At 44.3% G+C, this 27,371-nt stretch overlaps 1 protein-coding gene across 4 annotated transcripts in view; it reads left to right on the forward strand.

Annotated features, from left to right (window-relative positions):
* Positions 1-27,371, forward strand: part of sbno1 (strawberry notch homolog 1 (Drosophila)) — a 171,729-nt gene that overhangs the window by 64,582 nt on the left and 79,776 nt on the right. For 3 of the 4 annotated variants that reach the window (XM_068054523.1, XM_068054522.1, XM_068054525.1), the window contains 5 exons: positions 2,029-2,190; positions 3,715-3,850; positions 7,619-7,724; positions 9,914-10,067; positions 14,885-15,067. In XM_068054523.1, the coding sequence (XP_067910624.1) occupies positions 2,029-2,190; positions 3,715-3,850; positions 7,619-7,724; positions 9,914-10,067; positions 14,885-15,067 (741 nt within the window). Of the gene's footprint in view, positions 1-2,028; positions 2,216-3,714; positions 3,851-7,618; positions 7,725-9,913; positions 10,068-14,884; positions 15,068-27,371 lie in introns of all 4 variants that reach the window. The other variant, XM_068054524.1, reaches the window with a different exon arrangement.

A 27,371-nucleotide genomic window follows, 5' to 3' on the forward strand; every position in this document is an offset into this window, starting at 1 on the left:
CGTTCCAAAGCGTTTCACAGCCAATAAAGTACTTTTGAAGTGTAGTCAGTGTAGGAAACTTGGCAGCCAGTGTGCACGCAGCAAGTTCCCACAAAGAGCAATGCAATATCAATGGAGGGAAAAATATTGTCCAGAACATTGAGGATAACTCCCCTGCTCTTCTTTGAAATACTACCCTGGGATATTTTATGTCAGTTTGAGAAGGCAGGTGTGTCTCAGTTTAACCTCTCATCAGAAAGACAGCAGCTGCTGCAGTGCACCGCTCCATCAGTACTGGACTGGGGTATCCGCCTTGATTGACTTGAACCCACAACTCAAGACCTGCTCAGGCCAGGAAAAAAAACCTGACCCAAACCTGACACAGCCACATCGGACCCGAGTCTGACCCGGCCCGAGTCCTCCTATTTTTATCCTAAGCCCGACCTGACCACCGGAATGTTCACTTTACCTACCTTCCGATTTCAAATCCATTTTTCATTTTTTCAGTTTGTGCAGATAAGCAACAAAAACTGTAATTGGACTTGAAAGGTTTAAACAGATCAAGATTGGGGTCATGAGTTACACAGAAACCCATGGAGTTGTGCCCAGACAGGCTGTGCCACACTGTACCAGTATCTGCATTGCTTAAAATAAACACAGCAATTGCCCGAAGGCTCAGAAAATATCATTATACATTACCTAGACTCCTGCTTTACAGGTTGAAATACTTGCTGCAAGTTTATCCCGTGTACTGTATATGTGTAGACCAGAATCCTGACAGTGATCATTTTATATTTTTATATAAATGCTGTATATTTTATAATTAATCACTCAGGACCTTCCTGGTCTCTGCATCTCAGCTGTTCGCTGGATAAACTTGCAGCAAGTATTTCAACCTGTAAAGCAGGAGTCTAGGTAATGTATAATATTTTCTGAGCCTTCGGGCAATTGCTGTGTTTATTTTAAGCAATGCAGATACTGGTACAGTGTGGCACAACCTGTCCGGGCACAATTCCATGGGTTTCTGTTTAACTTGTGAGCAAACAGTTACTGACTTCGTGGCTCCAATCTTCAGCTTTCTAAACAACCTTTCAAGTCCAATTAATACTGTGTGTCCGACCCGAACCCGACCCATGTTGTTGGGTCCCCTTGGGTTCGGGTCAGGTAGCAGGCCTTTACCCACAACCTTCTGACCCAAGCAAAACTGATCCACGGCTGACACACATGTAATATCATTATTGCAGTTATTACTTCGATCATCTGCCCCAGTGCAGACCAGGAATTGAACTTGACTGTTCCTATGGCTGTTGGATGCACTGTTCCCTGCAGCCTGTAATCCCAACCACAGTTGAACAGCTTCCCCACCCTTTCAAACTTGGGTCAAGTGGTGGGGGGGGGGGTGAAATAGTTTTCTGGTAGCAGTTGTCCACCATTCGAAGAGTAGGAGAGAAAAGTGGAAGTTCTATGTTAGTTTAAAGAGCATAGACTTGGGGGCGTGGGGTGGACGGGGGGCGCGGCGGGATTGGTTTCTCCCATTTCCTGAACGTATCTAACTTTGCTAGAAGTATTTCCACATTTGACTGGAATGTTCTTTTAACACTTTGTCAGCTACTCCATAGATTCAAATCATAGATGGAAAATTTTATGCTTTTAGCTCACACTCTGACTCAAAACTAAAGTTTACTATATAAACACCTTCCTAGGGAAGCACTAGCTTTATTCTTATCCAATATTTTACCTAAATAAATGCTTAAAAGTGCATTAGCAATTCTTTATGTCCTGACTTGATTTTTTAAAAAAACCTCCAACATTCTTCCCATTTTCTTTAATATTTGCATATGAATTTCATTATTTAACACTTTCTTCCTTCATGTCCTGGATCCTGCCATCCAGTGTTGGAAATATGTAGGTTAGTAATCATGGTGCCACTGCATTGCTGTGATAAATTACTGTGGCAATAGTAACAATATGACTTAAACTTAATCATTAAAATTGCAGTTCAATTTATTTTAACAGTATAAATGTTAATGCTGCCTGTTATCATTTCAGTTCAAATATGGAAAAATCTCTTCGAAACAAAATGGAAGTGTGAAGAAAGGTGTAATTTTTGCAACATACTCTTCACTAATTGGTGAAAGTCAATCAGGTGGAAAATATAAAACCAGGTTAAAGCAGCTTCTGCACTGGTGTGGTGAAGATTTTGATGGCGTGGTATCCTTGTTGGCTGTGCAAAAATGTAAATATAAACTGGTGCTCTGCATTACTGAAAGTTGGCTTCTGCAAATGACTTGGTGAATTCAAAATGTCCATTTTGCACCGAGATGTAACTAATGCAGAAATTAAATGTTCATCGGTTCCCATGTTTACTTAATTATAAAGTGCGTGATTATTTTATTTTCTGTGGTAGGAAAGAGGATCCCCTTTTTCTCTTTACAGTCTTTGAGTTGACCATATCCTCCTCTTAAGCTGCTCCTTTGTTGTCTAGCTGAGTTCCCACTTTTATACTGTCAGCTTAGATGTTCCCTAACGATGCATCCTTTGCCTGTTTTTCTCGTGTACATGCTGTCCCTTGGAAGCACTATCCACAGATAGAGGATTATCTTTCACGTAATGCCTCCCAGCTCTATCACTCCACCATATCTTTTGACCCTACCACTGCCTATATGTTGTCAGATGACTTGTCTGTCATCCAGTCTTGGATGAACTGCAAATTCCCTCTAAAACATTGGAATAACAAACTGTTGGCTTGGGGCTTTGCCATCAGTTCCATTCCCCTCCCTGGACACTTGACAACTTCTGTCCTACTCTGGCCTCAGCTGAGCAGCCAACCCCATATTCTGTCTATTGCAAAGACCACTTATTAACTCAGCAACAATGCCCATTTTTCCCCTACCAGAGCTCATCTATCATTGAAACCCTGATCCTTGCCTTTGTCACCTCCAGGCTTGTCTCTTCTAAAGCTCTCCTGGCTGACTTCCTGTCCTGCATGCTCATTGCTGCCTCTATCTCATCTCTCACAAAGCTCTGCTTGCCCTTCACCACAACAGCTCCAATTTAAAATTCTCATTCTAGGCTTTAATCCAGCCATGGTTTTGCTTCCCCCTCTCCGTAATCTTCCCCAACGCTACAACATTCCATTCCTTTGACTCGAGTCTCTTGTGCACCTCCTTCCTGCCAACTCCAGCTGCTGAGATCTCACTCTTTGAAATTCCCATCTAACTCTTATCTACCAAAGTCTTTCCTTTAATACCCCACTTAAAACCCAGCTCTTTGGCCAACCTTTTGGCCATCCAACCTGAGATCTTCTCCTTTTGCCTTGATGTCCGTTTTCTTCCTTGCATCATGACAGTGCGTTGGTGCATGTTAATGGCACTATACAAATGCTAGTAGTCTGGTGTAGTGGAGTTTGGCCATTGGCACTGCAGCACCTCACAATTGAGAGAATCTCATATCTGGATAGAATATTGGTGAAGTTTCATACATTCCTTCACACTGTGTGGGCACTGCAGATATTCAGCTGAAGTTTATTACCATCTTGGTGAATTTGCTGGAGATCTAGTAAACAGTAAGAAGCCTTTGACCTTGATATTGGTACCACAGAGAGGCTGCTACAGCACTTGGTCCTCAACCATAAAATAAGTCCTCATTATAGTCTCTCCAAGCTGCATGGTCATGTGCTACTTGGGACACAAATAATTAAAAAAAAAAAAAAAAGCCTTGACTGAATTATTTCAGATAGTGTTTGATGAATGCCATAAAGCTAAAAACTTGTCTCCAGTTGGTTCCTCAAAACCCACAAAAACAGGTCTGGCTGTACTGGAACTGCAGAACAAATTGCCAAAGGCAAGGGTGGTGTATGCCAGTGCTACAGGTATGCAAATTCCATTGTTTGAATATGTGGTGATCTATTTGAGGTGTTTAGATGATTAAAGGAGTTAATAGGGTAGATAGAGAGAAACTTTGTTCTGGTGGGGGAGTCCAGAACAAGGGGGCATAACCTTTAAAATTGGAGCCAGACCATTCAGGGAGCTCAGAAAAACATTTTTTCACACAAAGGGTGGTGGAAATCTGGAACCCTTGCCCCAGAAAGCTTTTGAGGCTGTGGGTCAGTTGAAAATCTAGAAGAGGTTGATCGATTTTTCGTAGGCAAGGATATTAAGAGTGAATGGAACTAAGGTGGCAAGATGGGATCAGGATACAGATCAGCCAAGATCTAATTAAATGACACAACAGACTCGAGTTGAATGGTCACCTCCCATCCTTCATTCAACTATGTAAATTGTAATAATCTTGGTGCTTCTCTGTTATACTTTTTGAGCACCACCAAAAATAGTGCCGGACTGTTGGGGAATTTTTCTGTACTACTTCCAGCGTTCCGGATGACTACATCTGCAGGAAGTGTACCCAGTTGCAGCTCCTCACAGACCGCATAGATCGGTTGGAGCGGCAACTGGATGCACTTAGGAGCATGCAGGTGGCAGAGAGCGTCATAGACAGGAGTTTTAGAGAAGTGGTTACACCCAAGGTGCAGGCAGGTAGATGGGTGACTGCTAGAAGGGGCAGGCAGTCAGTGCAGGAATCCCCTGTGTCTATCCCCCTCTCTAACAAGTATACCGTTTTGGATACTGTTGGGGGGGAATGGCCTATCAGGGGAAAACAGCAGCAGCCAGAGCAGTGGCACCACGGCTGGCACTGTTGTTCAGCAGGGAGGGACAAAGTGCAGAAGAGCAATAGTTATAGTGGACTCTATAGTCAGGGGCACAGATAGGCGCTTTTGTGGGCGTGAGAGAGACTCCAGGATGGTATGTTGCCTCCCTGGCGCCAGGGTCAAGGATGTCTCTGAAGGGGAAGGGTGAACAGCCAGAGGTTGTGGTACACATCAGTACCAATGACATAGGCAGGAAGAGTGACTAGGTCCTGCAGGGGAAGTTTAGGGAGTTAGGTAGAAAGTTTAAAAAAAACAGGACCTCTAGGGTTGTAATCTTGGGATTACTCCCTGTGCCACGTGCCAGTGAGGCTAGAAATAGGAAGAGAGTGCACCTAAACACGTGGCTGAACAGCTGGTGTAGAAGGGAGGGTTTCAGATATCTGGACCATTGGGATCTCTTCAGCGACAGATGGGACCTGTACAAGAAGGACGGATTGCATCTAAACTGGAGGGGCACAAATATCCTGGCTGCGAGGTTTGCTACGTCACTCGGGAGGGTTTAAACTAGTGTGGCAGGGGGGTGGGAACCAGAGCAGTAGGACAGCAAGTGAAATACATGAGGGGGAACTAGTAAATAAGGCCAGTAAGACTAAGAGGAAGAGCAGGCAGGGAGATGTTGCTGAGCACAGCAGGACTGGTGTTCTGAAGTGCATTTGTTTCAATGTGAGAAGTATAACAGGTAAGGCAGATGAACTTAGAGCTTGGATTAGTACTTGGAAGTATGATGGTGTTGCTATGACAGAGAGTTGGTTGAGGGAAGGACAGGATTGGCAGCTAAATGTTCCAGGATTTAGAAGCTTCAGGCGGGATAGAGGGGGATGTAAAAGGGGTGGGGGAGTTGCATTACTTGTTAAGGAGAATATCAGCTGTACTGAGGGAGGACACCTCGGAGGGGTCATGCAGCGAGGCAATATGGGTGGAGCTCAGGAATAGGAAGGGTGCAGTCACGATGTTGGTTTTCTACAGGCCTCTCAACAGCCAGCAGGAGGTGGAGGAGCAGGTATGTAGACAGATTTTGGAAAGATGGCCTGCTCAAGGTCAGAAAAGGGAATCTGTGTGCAGCCAGAGGAAATGGGCGAGGTACTAAATGAGTACTTTGCATCAGTATTCACCAAAGAGAAGGACTTGGTGGATGATGAGCCTAGGGAAGGGAGTGTAGATAGTCTCAGTCATCTCATTATCAAAAAGGAGGAGGTGTTGGGTGTCTTGCAAAGCATTAAGGTAGATAAGTCCCCCAGGGCCTGATGGGATCTACCCCAGAATACTAAGTGAGGCAAGGGAAGAAATTGCTGGGGCCTTGACAGAAATCTTTGCATCCTCATTGGCTACAGGTGAGGTCCCAGAGGACCAGAGAATAGCCAATGTTGTTCCTTTGTTTAAGAAGGTTAGCAAGGATAATCCAGGAAATTGTAGGCCGGTGAGCCTTACGTCAGTGGTAGGGAAGTTATTAGAGAGGATTCTTCAGGACAGGATTTACTCCCATTTGGAAACAAACAAACTTATTAGCGAGAGGCAGCATGGTTTTGTGAAGGGGAGGTCGTGTCTCACTAATTTGATTGAGTTTTTTGAGGAAGTGACAAAGGTGATTGATGAAGGAAGGACAGTGGATGTTATCTATATGGACTTCAGTAAAGCCTTTGACAAGGTCCCTCATGGCAGACTGGTACAAAAGGTGAAGTCACATGGGATCAGAGGTGAGCTGGCAAGATGGATACAGAACTGGCTCTGTCATGGAAGACAGAGGGTAGCAGTGGAAGGGTGCTTTTCTGAATGGAGGGATGTGACTAGTGGTGTTCCGCAGGGATCAGTGCTGGGACCTTTGCTGTTTTTAGTATATATAAATGATTTGGAGGAAAATGTAACTGGTCTGATTAGTAAGTTTGCGGACGACACAAAGGTTGGTGGAGTTGTGGATAGTGATGAGGATTGTCAGAGGATACAGCAGGATATAGATCGGTTGGAGACTTGGGCGGAGAAATGGCAGATGGAGTTTAATCCGAACAAATGTGAGGTAATACATTTTGGAAGGTCTAATGCAGGTGGGAAGTATACAGTAAATGGCAGAACCCTTAGGAGTATTGACAGGCGGAGAGATCTGGGCGTACAGGTCCACAGGTCACAAAGTGGCAACGCAGGTGGATAAGGTTGTCAAGAAGACATACGGCATGCTTGCCTTCATTGGTTGGGGCATAGAGTATAAAAATTGGCAAGTCATGCTGCAGCTGTACAGAACTTTAGTTAGGCCACACTTAGAATATTGCGTGAAATTCTGGTCGCCACACTACCAGAAGGATGTGGAGGCTTTAGAGAGGGTACAGAAGAGGTGTACCAGGATGTTGCCTGGTCTGGAGGGCATTAGCTATGAGGAGAGGTTGGATAAACTCGGATTGTTTTCACTGGAACGATGGAGGTGGAGGGGCGACATGATAGAGGTTTACAAAGTTATGAGCGGCATGGACAGAGTGGATAGTCAGAAGCTTTTTCCCAGGGTGGAAGAGTCAGTTACTAGGGGACATAGGTTTCGAGGGGATGTGCGAGGCAAGTTCTTTACACAGAGGTTGGTGAGTGCCTGGAACTTGCTGCCGGGGGAGGTGGTGGAAGCAGGTACCATAGAGACGTTTAAGAGGCATCTTGACAAATTCATGAATAGGATGGGAATAGAGGGATACGGTCCCTGGAAGTGCGGAAGGTTTTACTTTAGGCAGGCATCAAGATTGGCGCAGGCTTGGAGGGCCGAATGGCCTGTTCCTGTGCTGTACTGTTCTTTGTTCTTTGTACTTCAAGCTTATGGGTGTCATTAATCAGTGATCCATTAATGCAGCAGTTTCTTTTTTGTTGGGACAGTGTTTTGAAATTCTAAGGCATCTTTTAAGACTTTTGAGTAGTGGATTCTTCTATTGCATTTCAGTAAACTCTCTTGCTTCACGATAGGTGCATCGGAACCACGAAACATGGCTTATATGAATCGACTTGGAATCTGGGGTGAGGGCACACCCTTCAAGGAATTCAATGATTTTATTCAGGCTGTGGAAAGGAGGTAAACTAAAATCACTATCAGCAGAATATTTAAACAGTACAGTTCCCAATTTCACAGTCGTACGATTTTCATGCGTTGCCAAGACTGTTCTCCAATCTTTGTGCTTTGTTGCCCAGTGTAGTAGTTGCGGAAGTCCCTTAACTGTGGAGGTCGAGTTCAGATCCCACTATCGCAGATTTTAAAATTTAACTGAATAAAATAATTCTGGTATTTAGTAGGTGAGTAAGGGAAAATGACCATGAAAGCTGCTGCATATCATAACTCAACTGATTCACTAATGATCTTGAGAGAAAGGACCCAACGTGATTGACTTTTAATGCCCTCCGAGGGAATGAACAACAATGAATAGTGCCTTATTGGTGGTGTCCATATTTCAAGAGCAGATAATGGTGAACCAAATCCTGTACCTCATGCATCCCCACACATTCATTAAGGGTTGCTGAGCGATGACCCCTCCCTCACCCAAGAGCATTGAAGCCAATAATGTTTCTAATTCAGCCCAGGCTGCAGTAGAACCTGAAACCTTCCTGGCTTCTGGCTCATTTGTACCCTAGAGAAACTTGCGGAGTAGTCGGGATTTCCTTTTCAATTTCTTTCGCAGTTTGTGCACAGTGTGTGAGGTTGTCTATTGTGGTGATTTCAGTTTCCTTTATTGAAGCACCGCATTCAGCCAATCTAGGGCATCTTAAATTTCTTAACTAGAAAACTTTTTGATTTATGATTAAAGGTGATGGGCTGTTGGAAATTGGGGTAACAGTCAATTAACCCTTTAACTCCTTGACTCTCAAGTTCTGAAATGATTCCATGATAACCCTTATTGGTGACGGTTATTTTTTTTTACGGTATAGGTAAGACTTAATAATGTCAGAGTGGTAGTATTAAAGCGCAATAGCATTGCCATTATGCCCTGGGTAGAAGCGCAATCTCCACGTAACTACTTCCTGATAGTGCCCCAGGTACTGTCGCGTTAGTCAATGTGGCTCAATACCTCTACAATCTCTTTAGTTCGGGCATCCCGTCTTATATTTTCTTTACACAGCAAAGCCTATGGAGACTGACTTAAACCAATCGTTACTGCGCTATTATTTGAATAGCCAAATTGCAAAAGATGTCTTGCACCCATCTGCCTGCCCAAGCCAGGTCAACATCTTAGGATCTCTGACTTCCGACACTCGGACTCTTATCAGCTTGTAAACATTCCAATGCCTAGCTTGACTAAAGCAAGAAAAACATGTTGGCCTTGGGACTCTGCTATTTTGTCTTGGCTGTACCTACATCTGGGCCTCTGAGGTTCTGCTGAAGTGTTTATTTTTTAGTTCTCAGGCAGCAGCCTGTCTGCTTCCACGCTTTGCTAGATTTCTGTTGAAGTTTGCTATTTTATGATTTGGTCAATGAAGGCCCAATCTGAGTTGCCGATTAAGCCACCTTTCAGCCACTTTTACTCAGGGCATATTACAAGCAGAATTTTAAAAAAAAGTTCTGTATAAGATTCAGTAAAACAATGAAATAACAGAAGTGTACAGTGAGTCATAGTATTTCCACTGGTTTTCAGCAGTTAGCAAGAAAACCTGATGGGATTTCCCAGGATTCTTCGTGCATTATAATACTTGCAATTGTGTATCCAGTTGAATTATTACTGGCTGCACATCATGAACCAATTTCAATTCAAATAGTATTCAAATCAAATATTCAGTTCCACAAATGTTACTTTTTTTATCCCTGATATTTTAAACTCCAAATTAAATAGGTTGTGTAAGTAATTAGGAAGTCGAGTGTCCTTCATCGCAAGGAGGGAGGGGGGTGGAACATATTATCTCCATGGAGTCCATTTGTGCTGTGTTTATCCTGGCTCACAAGATTCGTTGGAAAGCTACTCTTTCTGCCAGGGCCGTGAAGTGGCCTTGGAGAGGAGTGTGGAGAGAAGGCCTCTATTTCTTTTAATGTTTTGCAGGAAAATGCTCGCCCCGTTTGGGAAGCGCATAGCCCAGCAAGATTGGTAAACCTTTTCTGATGATCGAAAGTGTGAACTTGAATCATAAAACTCTGTACTCCATTCAATAATTCAGCTATTTTTAAAGAAAATTTTCATGTAATAGACATTTGTGAAAAAACTATTTTATTTTGTGCATGATTATAAAATTGCTAGGAATATAAGCTTGCAATGATTTTGTTCATCTTTAATAAACCAGAGGTGTTGGGGCAATGGAAATTGTTGCCATGGATATGAAGCTAAGGGGAATGTATATAGCAAGACAATTGAGCTTTTCTGGAGTAACCTTCAAAATTGAAGAAGTTCCCCTCAGTCAAGATTACATCAAGATGTATAATAAAGCAGTTAAACTGGTAAGTTGTTTAAGCTTCAGACTTCTCATTGGATGCATGTAAAAGTAGGAACTGAAACTGCTGTGACACACTGTCGCCATTTATTTCGTTTAAGGTTCTGAACAAATGTTGCAAAAATAAAGTTTAAACGGCCAAAGTCCATTTCAGTAGCGTCTGGTTTGTGCTTTGAGGCTGCTGATTTTAGATCTTCACTGCATCAGTAGTTGGGAACATAGGGACAGGAGTAGGCCATTCAGCCCGTCGAGAATGCTCCGCCATTCAAGTAGATCGTGGTTGATCATCTACCTCAACGCCACTTTCCTGCGCTATCTCCATATCCCTTGATGTTGTTATTTGTCTCCAGAAATCTATTGATTTCTGTCTTGAACATGTTCAGTGATTGAGCTTCCACAGCCCTCTGGGGTAGAGAACTGTACACATTCACCACTCTCTTGAGTGAAGAAATTCCTCCTCATCTCAGTCTTAAATGGCCTACCCCTTATTCTGAGACTATGTCCCCTGGTTCGAGAGTCACCAGCAAGGGAAAACATCCTATCTACATCCACCCTGTCATGGCCTGTAAGAATTTTGTAAGTTTCAATGAGATCACCTCTCATTCTTCGAAACACTGGAGAATGCAAGCTCAGTTTCCTCAATCTGTCCTCCTAAGACAATCCCGCCATCCCAGGGATTAGTCTGGTGAACCTCTGTAGCCTTCCCTCTATGGCAAGTATATCCTTCCTTTGATAAGGAGACAAGTACACAGCCAAGTTTCACCAAGGCTGTGTAGAATTGCAGCAAGACCTCTTTACTTGTGTACTCAAATCCCTTTGCAGTGAAGGACATTTGCCTTCCTAATTGCTTGCTTTTATTGATTCATGAACAAGGAACCCAGGTCCCTTTGGACATCAACACTTTTCAACCTCTCACCATTTAAGCAATATTCTGTATTTCTGTTTTTTCTACCCAAGTGGATAACTTCACACACATTCACTATATTCCATCTGCCATGTTTTTGCCCATTGTTAGCCTGTACAAGTCTGCTTGAAGCCTCCTTGCATCTTAATCACAACTTACATTCCCACCTAGTATTGTGTCATCAGCAAATTTGGAAATATTATAATTGGTCTCCGCATCCAAATTTATATAGATTGCGAACAGCTGTGGCCCTAACACTGATCCTTGCGGTATCTCACTAGTAACAGCCTGCCATCCTGAGTGACCCATTTATTTCTACTCTCTGCTTTCTCCCTGTTAACCAATTCTCAATCCATACTAGTATATTGCCCCCAATCCCATGTGCTCTAATTTTGTTTACTAACCTGTTTGGGACCATATCAAAATCCTTCTGAAAATCCTAATACACTACATCCGCTGGTTTTCCTTTATCTATGCTGCAAGTAACCATCCTCAAAAAATTCCAACAGGGTTTGTCAAACATGATTTCCCTTTCTTAAATCCATGTTCACTCTGTCCAGTTTCCATAAATGGTTGTAAACCCCTGCTCCATAGTATGAGTAAGTGAGAAAACAATGCTGTAGCACTTGGTTACTTGTAAATAATTTGAATTTCCCCAGCACCTTAATGCACCATCTCTTGTGAGTATATTGTACCAGAGGTATCATACAGGAGCCAGCATAGTGAAGTGTGAAGCAGATCAATGAGACGAGTCCTAGATTTAAGGTGAAATGTTGGATGAATCTTAAGTTGCTGCCTTTTGTGATTTTTTTTTTTTTCCTTTCTCCCCCCAATTATGTGTTGGGAACCAGTGGTCAAGTGCATTAGGGTATAGTAAGATCAAGCTAACTATTAGCCTTCGTGTACGAAGAAGAGCTGATCGTAAGCACTGTTCCTGAATTTCATTCATAGTATGGAACAGCATAACACTAGTGTCTGCTTCCATAAGTATAAAAATATCTCCTGTTTCCCTACATACTTTAAGAGAAAGTTCTGTGTAAATCCAAAAGTAATTCGTCAAAACTGTAGATTATGGTGAAAGAAAAGGCAAGGACGTTTATTTGCTGTTACAACTTCCCAAAGCATTTTACAGCCAGAGAAGCACTTTTAAGTGTAAACACTGTTATAATGTGAGAAATGTAGCAGCCAATTTGTGCAAAACAAGCTCCCACAGACAGAAATGCAACAATGACCAGACAATCCGTTTTAATAATGTTGATTGAGGGATAAATATTGGCCAGTACACGAGGGAGAACTTCCTTGCTCATCTTTGGGTCGTGCCATAGAATTTTTTACATCTGTGGGTAGGCAGAGCCTTGGTTTGACATCTTGCCTGAACGATGCACCTCTCATGCAGCATTCTTGCCTTGCTGCAGTAAGTGTCAACCTAGATAAAGTGCTCCAATCTCGGGGTGGAACTTTCTGGTCAATGGTGAGCTCCAGGATGATGATGATGTGGGATTCAGCGATGGTAATGCCTTTGAATGTCATGGGGAGGTACTTAAATTCTCTCTCGTTGGAGATGGGCCACTGCCCGCATATCAAACTTGAAGGAGTGGCAAACAGTGAGGATGATGCAAATCACCTGCGACAGAACATAGGCTAGCAGATAGAATTTAATACAGAGGTGAGGTGATGCATTTTGGCAGAAGGGATAGGGTGAGGCAATATAGACAATGGCACAGTTTTAAAGAGTATGCAGGAACAGAAGGACCCTGGGGGTGCATGTGCATCAATCGTTGAAGGTGGCAGGACATGTTGAGTGGTTAGCAAAGCATGTTGGATCTTGGGCACTTCATAAATAGAGGCATTGAATACAAAAACAGGGAAGTTTAGCTGAACATTGATAAAGCTCTGGTTAGGCCTCAACTAGAGTATTGTATCCTGTTCTGGTGTTCACACTTGAGGAAGGATGCGAGGGCCCTTGAGAGGGTGCAGAAGAGATTAACCAAAATGGTTTCAGGGATGCGGGATTTTAGTTACAAGGTTGGGTTGGAAAAGTTGGGTTTGTTCTCCCTGGAGCAAAGGAGATTGAGGAAAGATTAGATAGAGGTGTACAAGATTATGGCAGGCTTTGCTAAGTCAGATAAAGGAAAACCTGTTCCCATTATCTGATGGTACAAGGAGTAGGTGACACAGGTTGAAGGTTTTGGATAAGAGATGCAGGGGGAATGTCAAAGAACTTTTTTATGCTGTGAATGGTAACAACCTGGAAAACTCTGCCCACGAGGGTGGTAGAAGCAGAGACAATCAGATTTCAGAAGGAAATTGGATGGGCACATGAAGGAAATAAACTTGCAGGGCTTCAGAGATTGAGCTGGGGAGTGGGACTGACTGGATTGCTCCACGGAGATCTGGCATGGACCGAATGGCTTCCTTCTATGCTGTATATGACTCTGACTAAAGTGCGAAGTAACATGCATGCCACACATAGCCCAAGCATGAATGTTGTTCAGGTCTTGCTGCATGTGGGCAAACATCCCCACTTCTGACCTTATGATCAAGGGAGGGTCATTGATGAAGCAGCTGAAAAATGATTGTGCCTAGGGCATAGCCTTGAGGAACTCCTACAATTGTGTCCTGGATTTGAGATGATTGGCCTCCAACAATGCAACCATGTTCCTATGTGCTCGCAATGACTTCTACCAGTGGAGAGTTTCCCCATGATTCCCATTGACTTCAATTTTACGAGGGCTCCTTAAAGCCACACTTGGTTAAATGATATCTTGAAGTCAAGGGAAGTCACTCTCCCCTCACCTCTAGAATCCAGCTCTTTTGTCTGTATTTTGACCAAGGCTTTAATGAGGTCTGGAGTTGAGTGGTCATAGCAGAATCTAAAAATTGTTTCGGTGAGCAGGTTATTGGTAAGTGCTGATTGAAAGCACTGTCAGTGACACCTTCCATCACTTTGCTGATGATCAAGAATAGACTGGGCAGTAGTTCTCCAGATTGGATTTGTCCTGCTTTTTGTGGACAGGACATACCTAGGAAATTTTCCACATTGTCTGGTAGATGCCAATGTTTTAGCTGTCCTGGATATGTTTGGATAGGGCATGGCTAGTTCTGGAGCACAAGTGTTCAGCGCTACAGCTGGGCATGTTGTGGCCTGTCGCCTTTGCTGTATCTAGTTTCTCAACTTGTCAAGTTAGCGATTAGCTGAGCATTACAGACTAGTAGTTCCCCAGCTTTGGTTTGTGCCAAGTTAGCAGATTTCAACCTGGGCGGCACCTTGGTGTCCCTTAAGGAGAAAAATGTTTGCTAGGTTTGCCCTTCCATATCCAGTGCAACTACTACACAAAGTGCATGTGTGGACAGTGACTGTGCCCCGATTGTTGAGTAGTCCACCGTCCAGAATGATGCATGAATAACTACATGAAAGAGACATCTTTTGGCGAAGAGGAAGGCAGAAAATTGGTGGAAAAGGTTGAGGAAAAAGACATTGGTTATTTTTCAACCTTTTCCCTCTTGCTCCCCCCTTTTTAAAAAAAAAACGTGCAATTTAATCATAGCTTGCAATTTAACAGCACAGGTGGACTTAGTTTGGCTGCATCCACTGTTGCTCCAGAGAGGTCCACTTTCATTCCATTGCTCTAGCTCCATATCCTTTTACATTCCAGTACTTATCCAAATTTTTTTTAATGATTTCTAGGCTCTGTCTCAATAGTTGTTTAAGCATTCCATGTTCTAATAACCTGTGTGAATACATCTTGTAGAATTTACTGAGCAGTCTAAAACATTCTACTATATCAGTAATGAAAATATTATGATTAGAACAGATGGGTAAAATAATTTAAGTAGCAGTTTTCTGTCCCCTGTTGGAACAAAATGGTCTCAATTGTGTAAATATCTAGATTTGAGAGCTTTTTTTTTTGCCTTTTCAGTGGGTGGAAGCCAGGGAGAAATTTCAGATGTCAGCGGAGCTGATTGATGCAGAGCAGCGCATGAAGAAGTCCATGTGGGGACAGTTCTGGTCGGCACATCAGAGGTTTTTCAAATATCTCTGCATTGCATCTAAAGTCAGGAGAATAGTACAACTTGCCCGAGAAGAGATCAAAAATGGGAAGGTAAGGGTGCACTGGTTCAAGCTAATGAATGACACGTATAGGGCTTGTCAGGAAGTTCTTTATACGTGCGATCAATGTGTAGAGTGGAACTATGGCACTTATGGGCGGCGCAGTGGTTAGCACCGCAGCCTCACAGCTCCAGCGACCCGGGTTCAATTCTGGGTACTGCCTGTGTGGAGTTTGCAAGTTCTCCCTGTGTCTGCGTGGCTTTCCTCCGGGTGCTCCGGTTTCCTCCCACATGCCAAAGACTTGCAGGTTGATAGGTAAATTGGCCATTATAAATTGCCCCTAGTATAGGTAGGTGGTAGGGAAAATATAGGGACAGGTGGGGATGTGGTAGGAATATGGAATTAGTGTAGGATTAGTATAAATGGGTGGTTGATGGTCGGCACAGACTCGGTGGGCCGAAGGGCCTGTTTCAGAGCTGTATCTCTAAAAACTAAAAAAAAAACTAACCATAACTGAGATGCTCATTAGTAAATCCCATAGGGAATTCAGGAGGAACTTCTTTACCCATGGTTAGAATTTGGAAAACTCTACCACATGGAGTGGTTGAGACAAATAGCAAAAATGTGCTTTCAAGGGAAACTAGTTCAGTATGGGAGAACAAAGGAAATAGATGGATATGCTGATGGGATGATCGGCCCATGTGGAACATCAGTGCTGGCATTGACCGCTAATACAAAAGCAAAATTCTAAAATGCTGGAAATCTGAAATAAAAACAGAAAATACTCAGCATGTCAGGCAGCATCTGTGAAGAGGGAAACAGTTAACTTTTCAGGTCGATGATCTTTCATCAGAACTGGGAAAAGTTGGAAACATTGTAGGGTTTAAGCAAGTGAAAGGGGTAGGGTGGAAAAAGAACGAAAGGGTGGGTCTGTGATAGGGTGGAAGACTAGAGAATAAATGATAAAACAGTGGCTGAGTCACCGAACTACAGTTTTAAAAAAAAAAAATTGATTAACTAGTCAAAGAAAGATGCAAGCCATGGGTGGAGATGGAGAGATAGGGTTAGTCTTGGATTTCCCTAGCAAAAGCCAACGGACACACTCATGCGAAAATGCCTGTGGTTCAATAGGTAAGGTCTTCATACTAACTTATGGATTTACTGTGCTTGAACACATTGCAGTCATTTTCGACTTGCCCCTTCTATGCAGCAATGTTGCCTGTTGTTTTGAAGCATCTGTAAAGCTATTCAGTGACAGCCCTGCGACGACACCTTAAGGTCTCTGCAGACATCCTATTTGGTCCTAGAGTTTCATTGTGAAGCTGGCTTCACTAGCCTTGGCAGTTCAAAGCTTTTCAAAGTGCTTGTGCCATCTCTACTGATATTTGCCTTATCCATGATAAAAGGTGGCACCATTCAAACTCTTTAGAATTGTATTAGTATACTTGGGCCTTCATATTGTAGAGCTTTGTGTCATCCTGGTGTCTGCACTAGATTTGATTTTGTCAGCTTTTATATTTCCACCAATCATTTGCCACAACTTGGGTTGAACCTGAGCACTAATATTTCTGTCATGTGCTTTCTTTGCAGCAGAGTTAGGATCAGAGTTAGCTGTTAACCCTCTTGGAGCAATATTCTGGTTGAGTGGTCTTTTTTATCAAACCAATCCTGTGCTCATGTTTGACAAGCTTGTGTTAGTAGTACCCCTGTATACCTTACACTGGCTCTTAGTGGCTTGAGAGTTTGTAGCTAGTCTGATTAGTAAGTTTGCGGACGACACAAAGGTTGATAGAGTTGTGGATGATGATGAGGATTGTCAGAGGATACAGCAGGATATAGATCGGTTGGAGACTTGGGCGGACAAATGGCAGATGGAGTTTAATCCGGACAAATGTGAGGTAATGCATTTTGGAAGGTCTAATGCAGGTGGGAGGTCTCCAGTAAATGGCAGAACCCTTAGGAGTATTGACAGGCAGAGAGATCTGGGCATACAGGTCCACAGGTCACTGAAAGTGGCAACGCAAGTGGATAAGGTAGTCAGGAAGGCATACGGCATGCTTGCCTTCATCGGTCGGGGCATAGAGTATAAAAATTGGCAAGTCATGTTGCAGCTGTACAGAACCTTAGTTAGGCCACACTTAGAATATTGCATGCAATTCTGGTCGCCACACTACCAGAAGGATGTGGAGGCTTTGGAGAGGGTACAGAGGAGGTTTACCAGGATGTTGCCTGGTCTGGAAGGCATGAGCGATGAGAGGTTGGATAAACTCGGATTGTTTTCACTGGAACGACGGAGGTGGAGGGGTGACATGATAGAGGTTTACAAAGTTATGAGCGGCATGGACAGAGTGGATAGTCAGAAGCTTTTTCCCAGGGTGGAAGAGTCAGTTACTAGGGGACATAGGTTTAAGGTGAGAGGGGCAAAGTTTAGAGGGGATGTGCGAGGCAAGTTTTTTTTACACAGAGGGTGGTGAGTGCTTGGAACTTGCTGCCAGGGGAGGTGGTGGAAGCAGATACGATAGCGACGTTTAAGAGACATCTTGACAAATATGAATAGGAAGGGAATAGAGGGATATGGGCCCCGGAAGTGCAGAAGGTGTTAGTTTCGGCAGGCATCAAGATCGGCGCAGGCTTGGAGGGCCGAATGGCCTGTTCCTGTGCTGTACTGTTATTTGTTCTTTGATTCTAATCCCACCTTCCCGTGTTTGGTCCGTAGCCCTGCAGCTTACGGCACTTGAGGTGCATATACAGACACCTTTTGAATGAGCTGAGGGTCTCTGCCTCAACTACTCTTTCAGACCATCACCACCCTCTGGGTGAAAACGTTTTTCCTCATCGACCCTCTCATTTTTCAACCAATCACTTTAAATCTATGCCCCCTCGTCATTGACCTCTCTGCTAAGGTGAATAGACCCTTCACCTCCACTCTATCCAGCCTCCTCAAAATTTTGTATATTTCAATCAGATCTCCCTTCAGCCTTCTCTGTTCCAAGGAGAGCAACCCCAGCCCAAAGGCTTACTGCCCGACCCGAACCCGACGACTGTTCGCTCTGCCTAGTCCGGCTTTCGGGCTCGGGTTGGTCTGAGTCGGGGACACACAGGAAATCTTGCATTTTGCTCTGCTGGAGTGGAGAGTGTAAAAGTTGAAAAAATTACCTCAGCTGGAGTCTGGGACGTCAAGGAGGGAAACTCTGAGTCTGCGCAGCGAGTGAGTGAGCATCTCAATGACGTCATCACGCTCATGCTGCAGCTTCCTTAATCCAAAACTGGTACAGTGAGTGAGTGCACTATGGAATCAAGGTAGGTAACCATTCCGGTGGTCGGGTCAGGCGCGGGAAAAAGTGGAGGGACTCTGGCTCGGGTCCGATGTGGTTTGGGTCGGGTTTTTATTTCCTGACCTGAACAAGCCTTTACCCCAGCCTATCCAAACTTTCCTCATGGCTGCATTTTTCTAGTCCTGGCAACATCCTCATAAATCTTTTTAACCCTCTCTAGTGCAATTACATCCTTTGTGTAATGAGGTGACCAGAACTGCACACAGTACTCAAGTTGTGACCTAACCAATGAGTTATACAGTTCCAGTGTATCTTCCCTGCTCTTGTATTCTATACCTCGGCTAATAGAGGAAAGGATTCCATATGCCGCCTTAACCACCTTATCGACCTGACCTGCTACCTTCAGGGATCTGTGGACATTCACTCCAAGGTCCCTCACTTCCTCTACACTTCTCAGTATTTTCCCATTCATCGTGTATTCCTTTGCCTTGACTGACCTCCCCAAATGCATCACCTCATACTTCTCCAAGTTGAATTCCATTTGCCACTTTTCTATCCATCTGACCAGACCATCAATATCTTCCTGCAGCCTACAGCTATCCTCCTTGCTATCTACCACACGGCCAATCTTTGTGTCGTCCGCAAACTTCTTGATCATGCCTTCTACATTTACGTCCAAATCATTAATATACATCACAAAAAGCAGGGGACCCAGTACTGAACCCTGTGGAACGCCACTGGAAACAGCCCACCAGTTGCTGAAACAGCCGTCAACAATTACTTTGTTGCCTGCCACTGAGTCAACTTTGTATCCACCTCGCTGCATTTCCCTGGCACCCATGAGATTTTTTTTTAACCAGTCTGCCATATGGGACGTTGTCAAAAGCCTTGCTAAAATCCATGTAGACCACATCAACTGCACTACCCTCGTCTATCTTCCTTGTTATCGCTTCAAAAAAATTTGATCAAGTTGGTCAAACAAGATCCTCCCTTAACAAATCCATGCTGACTATCCTTGATTAACTCGTACCTTTCTAAGTGACAGTTTATCCTGTCACTCAGAATAGATTCCAATAATTTGGCCACTACTGAGGTTAGATTGACTGGCCTGTAATTATTAGGTCTATCCTTAGCCCCCTTTTTTTTAAAACCGAGGTACAATGTTAGTAATTCTCCAATCCTCTGGCACCACACCTGTATCCAGTAAGGACTGGAAAATGATGGTCAGACCCTCTGCTATTTCCTCTCGCTTTTTTTTTTAAAACAGCCTTGGATACGTTTCATCTGGCCCTGGTGATTTATCAACTTTCAAGGATGCTAATCACATTTATACTTCCTTTCTCCCTACGTTTATCACATCCAATACTTCACACTCTGCTTCTTCTTAACTAAAATATCTGCTTTGTCCCTCTCTTTTGTGAAGACTGATTCCAAGTATTCATTAAGAACCATACCGATATCTTCTGCTTCTACACATAGGTTACCTTTTTGGTCTTTTATGGGCCCTACTCTCTCTTTAGTTATCCTCTTACTCTTAATGTGTTGATAAAACATCTTTGGGTTCACCTTGATTTTGCTTGCCAATATTCTTTCATGCCCTCTCTTTGCTTTCCTAATTTCGTTTTTGATTTCACCCCTCCACTTTCTATACTCCTGTCAGCTTTCTGTAGTATTGAGTTCTCAGTGTCAGACAAAAGCTTTCCTTTTCTGTCTTATCTTACCCTATTGGCTCCTTGACATCCATGGGGCTCTAGATTTGAACACCTCACCCTTTTTCTTTCTGGGGACATGTTTCCGTTGAATGCCTCCCACTGTTCTGGCACTGATTTACCTGTTTCCAGTCCACTTTCACGAAATCACTCGTCAGTTTAGTAAAATTGGCCTTGCCCCAATTGAGAACTCTTAACTCCTGTTCTATATCTGACCTTTTCCATAATTATGTTAAAACTGAATTAAGATCACTACCGCCAAAATGCGCCTCCTCTGCCACTCTTTCCACCTGTCCATCTTTGTTTCCTAAAAATAAGTCTAAAACTGCACCCTCTCTTGTTGGACTTGCTACATACTGGACAAAAATGTTTTCCTGATTGCACCTCAAGAATTCTGCTCCCTTAATTCCTTTCACACTAAGACTATCCCAGTTAATATTGGGGTAGTTAAAATCCCCTACTATTACTGCCCTATTCTTGCACTTCTCAGAGATTTGCCTACATATCTGCTCTTCTGTCTCCCTCTGACAGTTTGGGGGTATGTAGTACACTCCCAGCAGTGTGATTGTCCCGTTTTTGTTCCTTAACTCAGTCCATATGGCCTCATTTTATGAACCTTCCCAACATATCATTCCTCTTCACAGCTGTAATAGTTTCCTTGAACAAAATTTCCACTCCCCCCTCCTTTTTTATCCCACTCCCTGTTGCATCTGGAAACCCTGTAACCAGGAACATTGAGCTGCCATTCCTGTCCCTCCTTAAGCCATGTTTCTGTAATAGCTATGATATCATACTGCCACGTGTCTATCTGTGCCCTCAGCTCATCTGCTTTATTTGCTATAATCCTTGCATTGAAATAGATATCCTTGAGCGCTGCCAAACATTTTTATTTTCTAACCCTCAATTCCTCTGTCTTCCAGACTCATCCATTAATTTTCCACCTTCCATTTTAATTTCTGATTTTGACCCAGCTGAGCCTCCCCTCAGGTCCCCATCCCTCTGCCAAACTAGTTTAAACCCTCCACAACAGCAGTAGCAAAACGTCTGGCAAGGAACTCAGTCCCGGCTCTGTTCAGGTGCAACACGTATGGCCTGTACAGGTCCTGTCTCCCCCAGAGCTGGTCCCAATGTCCCAGGAATCATAAGCCCTCCCTCCTGCACCATCTTTCCAGACACTCATTCATCTGTTTTATCCTTCTATTTCTATACTCACTTGCGCATGGCACTGGGAGTAATCCGGAGATTACTACTTTTGAGGTCCTGCTTGCTAATTTCTTATGTAGCTCCCTAAATTCTGACTGCAAGACCACATACCTCTTTCTACCTATGTTGTTGGTTCCGATGTGGACCACGACTGCTGGTTGTTCACCCTCCCACTTCAGGGTGCTCTGCAGCCGCTCAGTGACATCCTTGACCCTGGCACCAGGGAGGCAACACACCATCCTGGATTCACATCTGTGGCCACAGAAACACCTGTCTGTTCCACTGACTATTGAATCATCATATCGCTATGGCTCTTCCAGTCTTCCCTGTACTCGCCTGTGCAGCTGAGCCACCCATGGTGCCATGGACCTGGCTCTGGCTGCATTCCCCAGGTGATGCGTCACTTTCTTCAGTATTCACAACTGAATATCTGTTGGAGTGTAAGATGCACTCGGGGGTCTCCACTACCTGCCTGATTCTTTTTGATTGGTGGTCACCCATTCCCCTTCTCCCTGCATACTCTTTAGATGTGGTCACCCCACAGCTTTAAATGTGCTATCCACGTAGCTCTCATTATCATGAATGCACCGCAGTGTCGCCAGCTGCTACTCAAGTTCCAAAACCTGGAGCTCAGGCTGCTTCAGTTGGCAACACTTGCTGCACAAATTGTTCTCCAGGATACGGGAAGCATCCTGGAGCTCCCACATAGCACAGGCGGTGCACTCGAGGTTGAAGCATCCCTGCCACTCCTTTATTTATTAGTTGACCCTTTGCTACTGCTAAAAAAAAAAATTAACAATACTACAACCGATTAGAATTATTAATAAAACCTTACTAGTACTGATAAACCCTACTAAAAATCAATACAGTTCACTATTTAAAATAAACCTTACTCAAAAAAAATACCAGCTGCTCACTTGTTCCTTATTATGAAGCTATTTACACACGCACCTGTATTAACCCAGCTATTTAGAGTTATTCCCTAACGGCAGTTACTCACCAACCAATCACCTTGCAGCTTTCCTGTGACATCACTGCTCACTTTGTTTTCAAACTCCAGCACGCCTGGGACTCCTCTCCACTGCACTCCCGGAAGGTTAAGTGCTGTAGGCAGCAATCGTCGGGCTCTATTTATCTGCTGCCCGCTCCATGTTCTTCCTGCAGATCCGCTCCTTTCCCGGAAGATAAGTGCTGTACATCGCAATCTTTGGGGTCTATTTATCCGCTCCCCACTCCGTGTTCTTCCTGCAGGAAGACCGGGTCCTTGCTATGATGTATTAGAATTGAGCACCATGCTGAAAAATGCTACTGTTGGGGAAGTGCTGAAAGCAGCTAAGACATTGAAGAAATTGAGTTTTTTATTCATTCATGGGATGTGGGCGACGCTGCCCATCCCTAATTGCCCTTGAGAAGGTGGTGGTGAGCTGCCTTCTTGAACCGCTGCAGTCCATTTGGGGTAGGTATACCCACAGTGCTGTTAGGAAGGGAGTTCCAGGATTTTGACCCAGTGACAGTGAAGGAATGGCGATATTGTTCCAAGTCAGGATGGTGTGTGACTTGGATGGGAACTTGCAGGTGGTGGTGTTCCCATGTATTTGCTGCCCTTGTCCTTCTAGTTGGTAGAGGTCGCGGGTTTGGAAGGTGCTGTCTAAGGAGCCTTGGTGCGATGCTGCAGTGCATCTTGTAGATGGTACACACTGCTGCCACTGTGCGTCGGTGGTGGAGGGAGTGAATGTTTGTAGATGGGGTGCCAATCAAGTGGGCTGCTTTGTCCTGGATGGTGTCGAGCTTCTTGAGTGTTGTTGGAGCTGCACCCATCCAGGCAAGTGGAGAGTATTCCATCACACTCCTGACTTGTGCCTTGTAGATGGTGGACAGGGCTCCTAGCCTCTGACCTGCTGTTTTTATATGGCTACTCCAGTTCAGTTTCTGGTCAATGGTAGCCCTTAGGATGATAGTGGGGGATTCAGCGATGGTAATGCTGTTGAATGTCATGGGGAGATGGTTAGATTCTCTTGTTGGAGATGGTCATTGTCTAGCACTTGTGTGGCGCGAATGTTAGTTGCCACTTAACAGCCCAAGCCTGGATATTGTCCAGGTCTTGCTGCATTTCTACACGGACTGCTTCAGTATCTGAGGAGTCACGGATGGTGCTGAACATTGTGTAATCATCAGCGAACATCCCCACTTCTGACCTTATGATTGAAGGAAGGTCATTGATGAAGCAGCTGCAGATGGTTGGGCCTCGGACACTACCCTGAGGAACTCCTGCAGTGATGTCCTGGAGCTCAGATGATTGACCTCCAACAACCACAACCATCTTCCTTTGCGCGAGGTATGACTCCAGCCAGTGGAGGGTTTTCCCCCTGATTCCCATTGACCTGCCAGACTGACAAGTCTGACAATTGCGTGAAATTCTGGTCGCCACACTACCAGAAGGATGTGGAGGCTTTGGAGAGGGTACAGAGGAGGTTTACCAGGGTGTTGCCTGGTCTGGAGGGCATTAGCTATGAGGCGAGGTCGATAAACTCGGATTGTTTTCACTGGAACGACGGAGGTGGAGGGGTGACATGGTAGAGGTTTACAAAGTTATGAGTGGAATGGACAGAGTGGATCGTCAGAAGCTTTTTCCCAGGGTGGAAGAGTCAGCTACTAGGGGACATAGGTTTAAGGTGAGAGGGGCAAAGTTTAGAGGGGATGTGTGAGGCAAGTTCTTTACACAGAGGGTGGTGAGTGCCTGGAACTTGCTGCCGGGGAGATGGTGGAAGCAGGTACGATAATGACGTTTAAGAGGCATCTTGACAAATACATGAATAGGATGGGATACAGTCCCCGGAAGTGCAGAAGGTTTTAGTTTAGGCAGGCATCAAGATCAGCACAGGCTTGGAGGGCCGAATGGCCTGTTCCTGTGCTGTACTATTCTTTGTTCTTTGACCTCTGTTTTGCTAGGGCTCCTTGATGCCATACTCTGTCAAATGCTGCCTTGATGTCAAGGGCAGTCACACTCACCTCACCTCTTGAGTTCAGCTCTTTAGTCCATGTTTGAACCAAGGCTGTAATGAGGTCAGGAGCTGAGCGGCCCTGGCGGAACCCAAACCGAGCGTCACTGAGCAGGTTATTGCTAAGCAAGTGCTGCTTGATGGCACTGGTGATGACACCTTCCATCACTTTACTGATGATTGAGAGTATGTTGATGGGGCGGTAATTGGCCGGGTTGAACTTGTCCTGCTTTTTGTGCACAGGACATACCTGGGCAATTTTCCATATTGCAGGGTAGATGCCAGTGTTGTAGTTGTACTGGAACAGCTTGGCTAGGGGCGTGGCAAGTTCTGGAGCACAGGTCTTCAGTACTATTGCCGGAATATTGTCAGGGCCCATAGCTTTTGCAGTATCCAATGCCTTCAGTCGTTTCTCAATATCACGCGGAGTGAATCGAATTGGCTGAAGTCTGGCATCTGGGATGCTGGGGACTTCAGGAGGCCGAGATGGATCATCAACTCAGCACTTCTGGCTGAAGATTGTTGCAGTGCTTCAGCCTTATCTTTCGCACTGATGTGCTGGGCTCCCCCATCATTGAGAATGGGGATATTTGTGGAGCCACCTCCTCCAGTTAGTTGTTTAATTGTCCACCACCACTCACGGCTGGATGTGGCAGGACTGCAGAACTTACATCTGATCTGTTGGTTATGGGATCGCTTCGCGCTGTCTATCGCATGCTGCTCATGTAGTTTGGCACGCAGATAGTCCTGTGTTGTAGCTTCACCAGGTTGACACCTCAATTTGAGGTATGCCTGGTGCTGCTCCTGGCATGCCCTCCTGCACTCTTCATTGAACCAGTATTGGTCTCCTGGCTTGATGGTAATGGTAGAGTGGGGGATATTCCGGGCCATGAGGTTACAGATTGTGGTTGAGTACAATTATGCTGCTGCTGATGGCCTACAGCGCCTCATGGATGCCCAGTTCTGCATTTCTGGATCGGTTTGAAATCTATCCCATTTAGCACGGTGATAGTGCCACACAACACGATGGACAGTATCCTGAATGTGAAGGCGGGACTTTGTCTCCACAAGGACTGTACGGTGGTCACTCCTATGAATACAGTCATGGACAGAAGCATCTGCAGCAGACAGATGAGTGAGGTAAAGGTCATGTATGTTTTTCCCTCGTGTTGGTTCCTCCACCACCTGCCGCAGACCCAGTCTAGCAGCTATGTCCTTTAGGACTCGGCCAGCTCGGTTAGAAGTGGTGCTACCGAGCGGCTCTTGGTGATGGACATTGAAGTCCCCCACCCAGAGTACATTTTGTGCCCTTGCCACCCTCGGTGCTTCCTCCAAGTGGTGTTCAACATGGAGGAGTACTGAGTCATCAGCTGAGGTAGGTGGTAATCAGTAGGAGGTTACTTTGCCCATGTTTGACCTGATGCCATGAGACTTCATGGGGTCCGGAGTCAATGTTGAGGACTCCCAGGGCAACTCCCTCCCTACTGTAGACCACAGTGCCACCACCTCTGGTGGGTCTGTCCTGCCGGTGGGACAGGACATACCCGGGGATGGTGATGGCAGTGTCTGGGACATTGTCTGCAAGGTATGATTCAGTGAGTATGACTATGTCAGGCTGTTGCTTGACTAGTCTGTGAGACAGCTGTCCCAACTTTGATACAAGCCCCCAGATGTTAGTAAGGAGGACTTTGCAGGGTCGACAGGGCTGGGTTTGCCGTTGTCGTTTCCGGTGCCTAGGTCGATGCCGGTTGGTCCGTCCGGTTTCATTCCTTTTTATTGACTTCTTGGCAGTTATGTACAACTGAGTGGCTTGCTAGGCCATTTCAGAGGGCATTTAAGAGTCAACCACATTGCTGTGGGTCTGGACTCACATGTAGGCCAGACCAGGTAAGGACAGCAGATTTCCTTCCCTAAAGGACATTAGTGAACCAGATGGATTTTTACAACAATCAACAATGGTTTCATGGCCATCATTAGACTAGCTTTTTAATTCCAGATTTATTAATTAAATTCAAATTCCACCTTCTGCTGTGGGATTCGACCCCATGTCCCCAGAGAAATACTCTGGGTTACTAGTCCAGTGATAATACCACTACACCACCGCCTACAAATGTACAGTTAAGTTTCCAGCCTTGACTGACCCAGAAGAAATGAAATTAGTCATTTTTAGTGATGCCTCACGCTAATCTTCCCAATGATTGTTAGAGCGCAGTAGAGTTGGTTATATTTTTGGTGGTAAGAAATGATAAATGTTGTCCATTAGCCTGGGAATCGAAGAAAATAAAGAGGATAGTTAAAAGCACCTTTGCTCCTGAGACACTTGCACTGATTGAAGTGATGGATGTGGGTATGTATTTATCGAGTATATGAAAGGAACTCGTATAAGGGGCACTCGGAGAAAAACTTTGCTATACATTGCAATATAGATAACCATTCTCTCTGGGACAATGTTGATTTGACAAGAAGTGTCACAGAAAAGAGGTTGAGGATTGATCTCGCGAGTATAAAAGAAATGCTGGAACACAAAATTTCCAAAATAAATTGGGTCGATGTAAGTCATCAGTTGTCTGATTGTTTTATGAAAAGAAGTGCTTGTTCACAGAAATTGCTGGATGCTCTCAGAGGGCCATCTTGTGTTATGAGGAGTTGATGGGCCATGGAAATTTTTATGTTAAAATTGTAATTTGTAATTCTTTAAACAAGTTTTTTGTTTAAAAAAGTAGAGGGGAATATACAGTAGTTTATGGCTGGTTCTTTTGAAGGTTGATATAATGTAAGATAAAGAAAAATGTTCAGTTTTGTCTCGTTTTTAGTTTTATATATTTTTATTTAAAGAAAAGGGGGGAATCTGTTAGTGTCTAATAAGTTCTCTTAATGGATGTTAAATACCTAGTAGTTGAAGATAATAGGATGAACAGGTATTGGCTGTTGATTAGTTAATTGTACTCCGATGTGTATATAAAGAAGAGCCAGTCAGCACTGACTGGGTTTTGTTAGGAGTGGAGAAGTAAGCTCTGTGGCAAGCAATAAACAGTCATAAAAGCATCCAAGTTTCAGTTACTTCACAAACAGGCTTGGAAGTTTCTCTGATAACAAGCTGGTCATGCATCACAGTGGAGTTTGTGGGACCTACTGTGATCAGATTGTCTACAAGACAAATGACTCCATAT

The sequence above is a fragment of the Heterodontus francisci genome, chromosome 23 (genome assembly GCF_036365525.1).
Source record: "Heterodontus francisci isolate sHetFra1 chromosome 23, sHetFra1.hap1, whole genome shotgun sequence".
NCBI lineage: Eukaryota > Metazoa > Chordata > Chondrichthyes > Heterodontiformes > Heterodontidae > Heterodontus > Heterodontus francisci.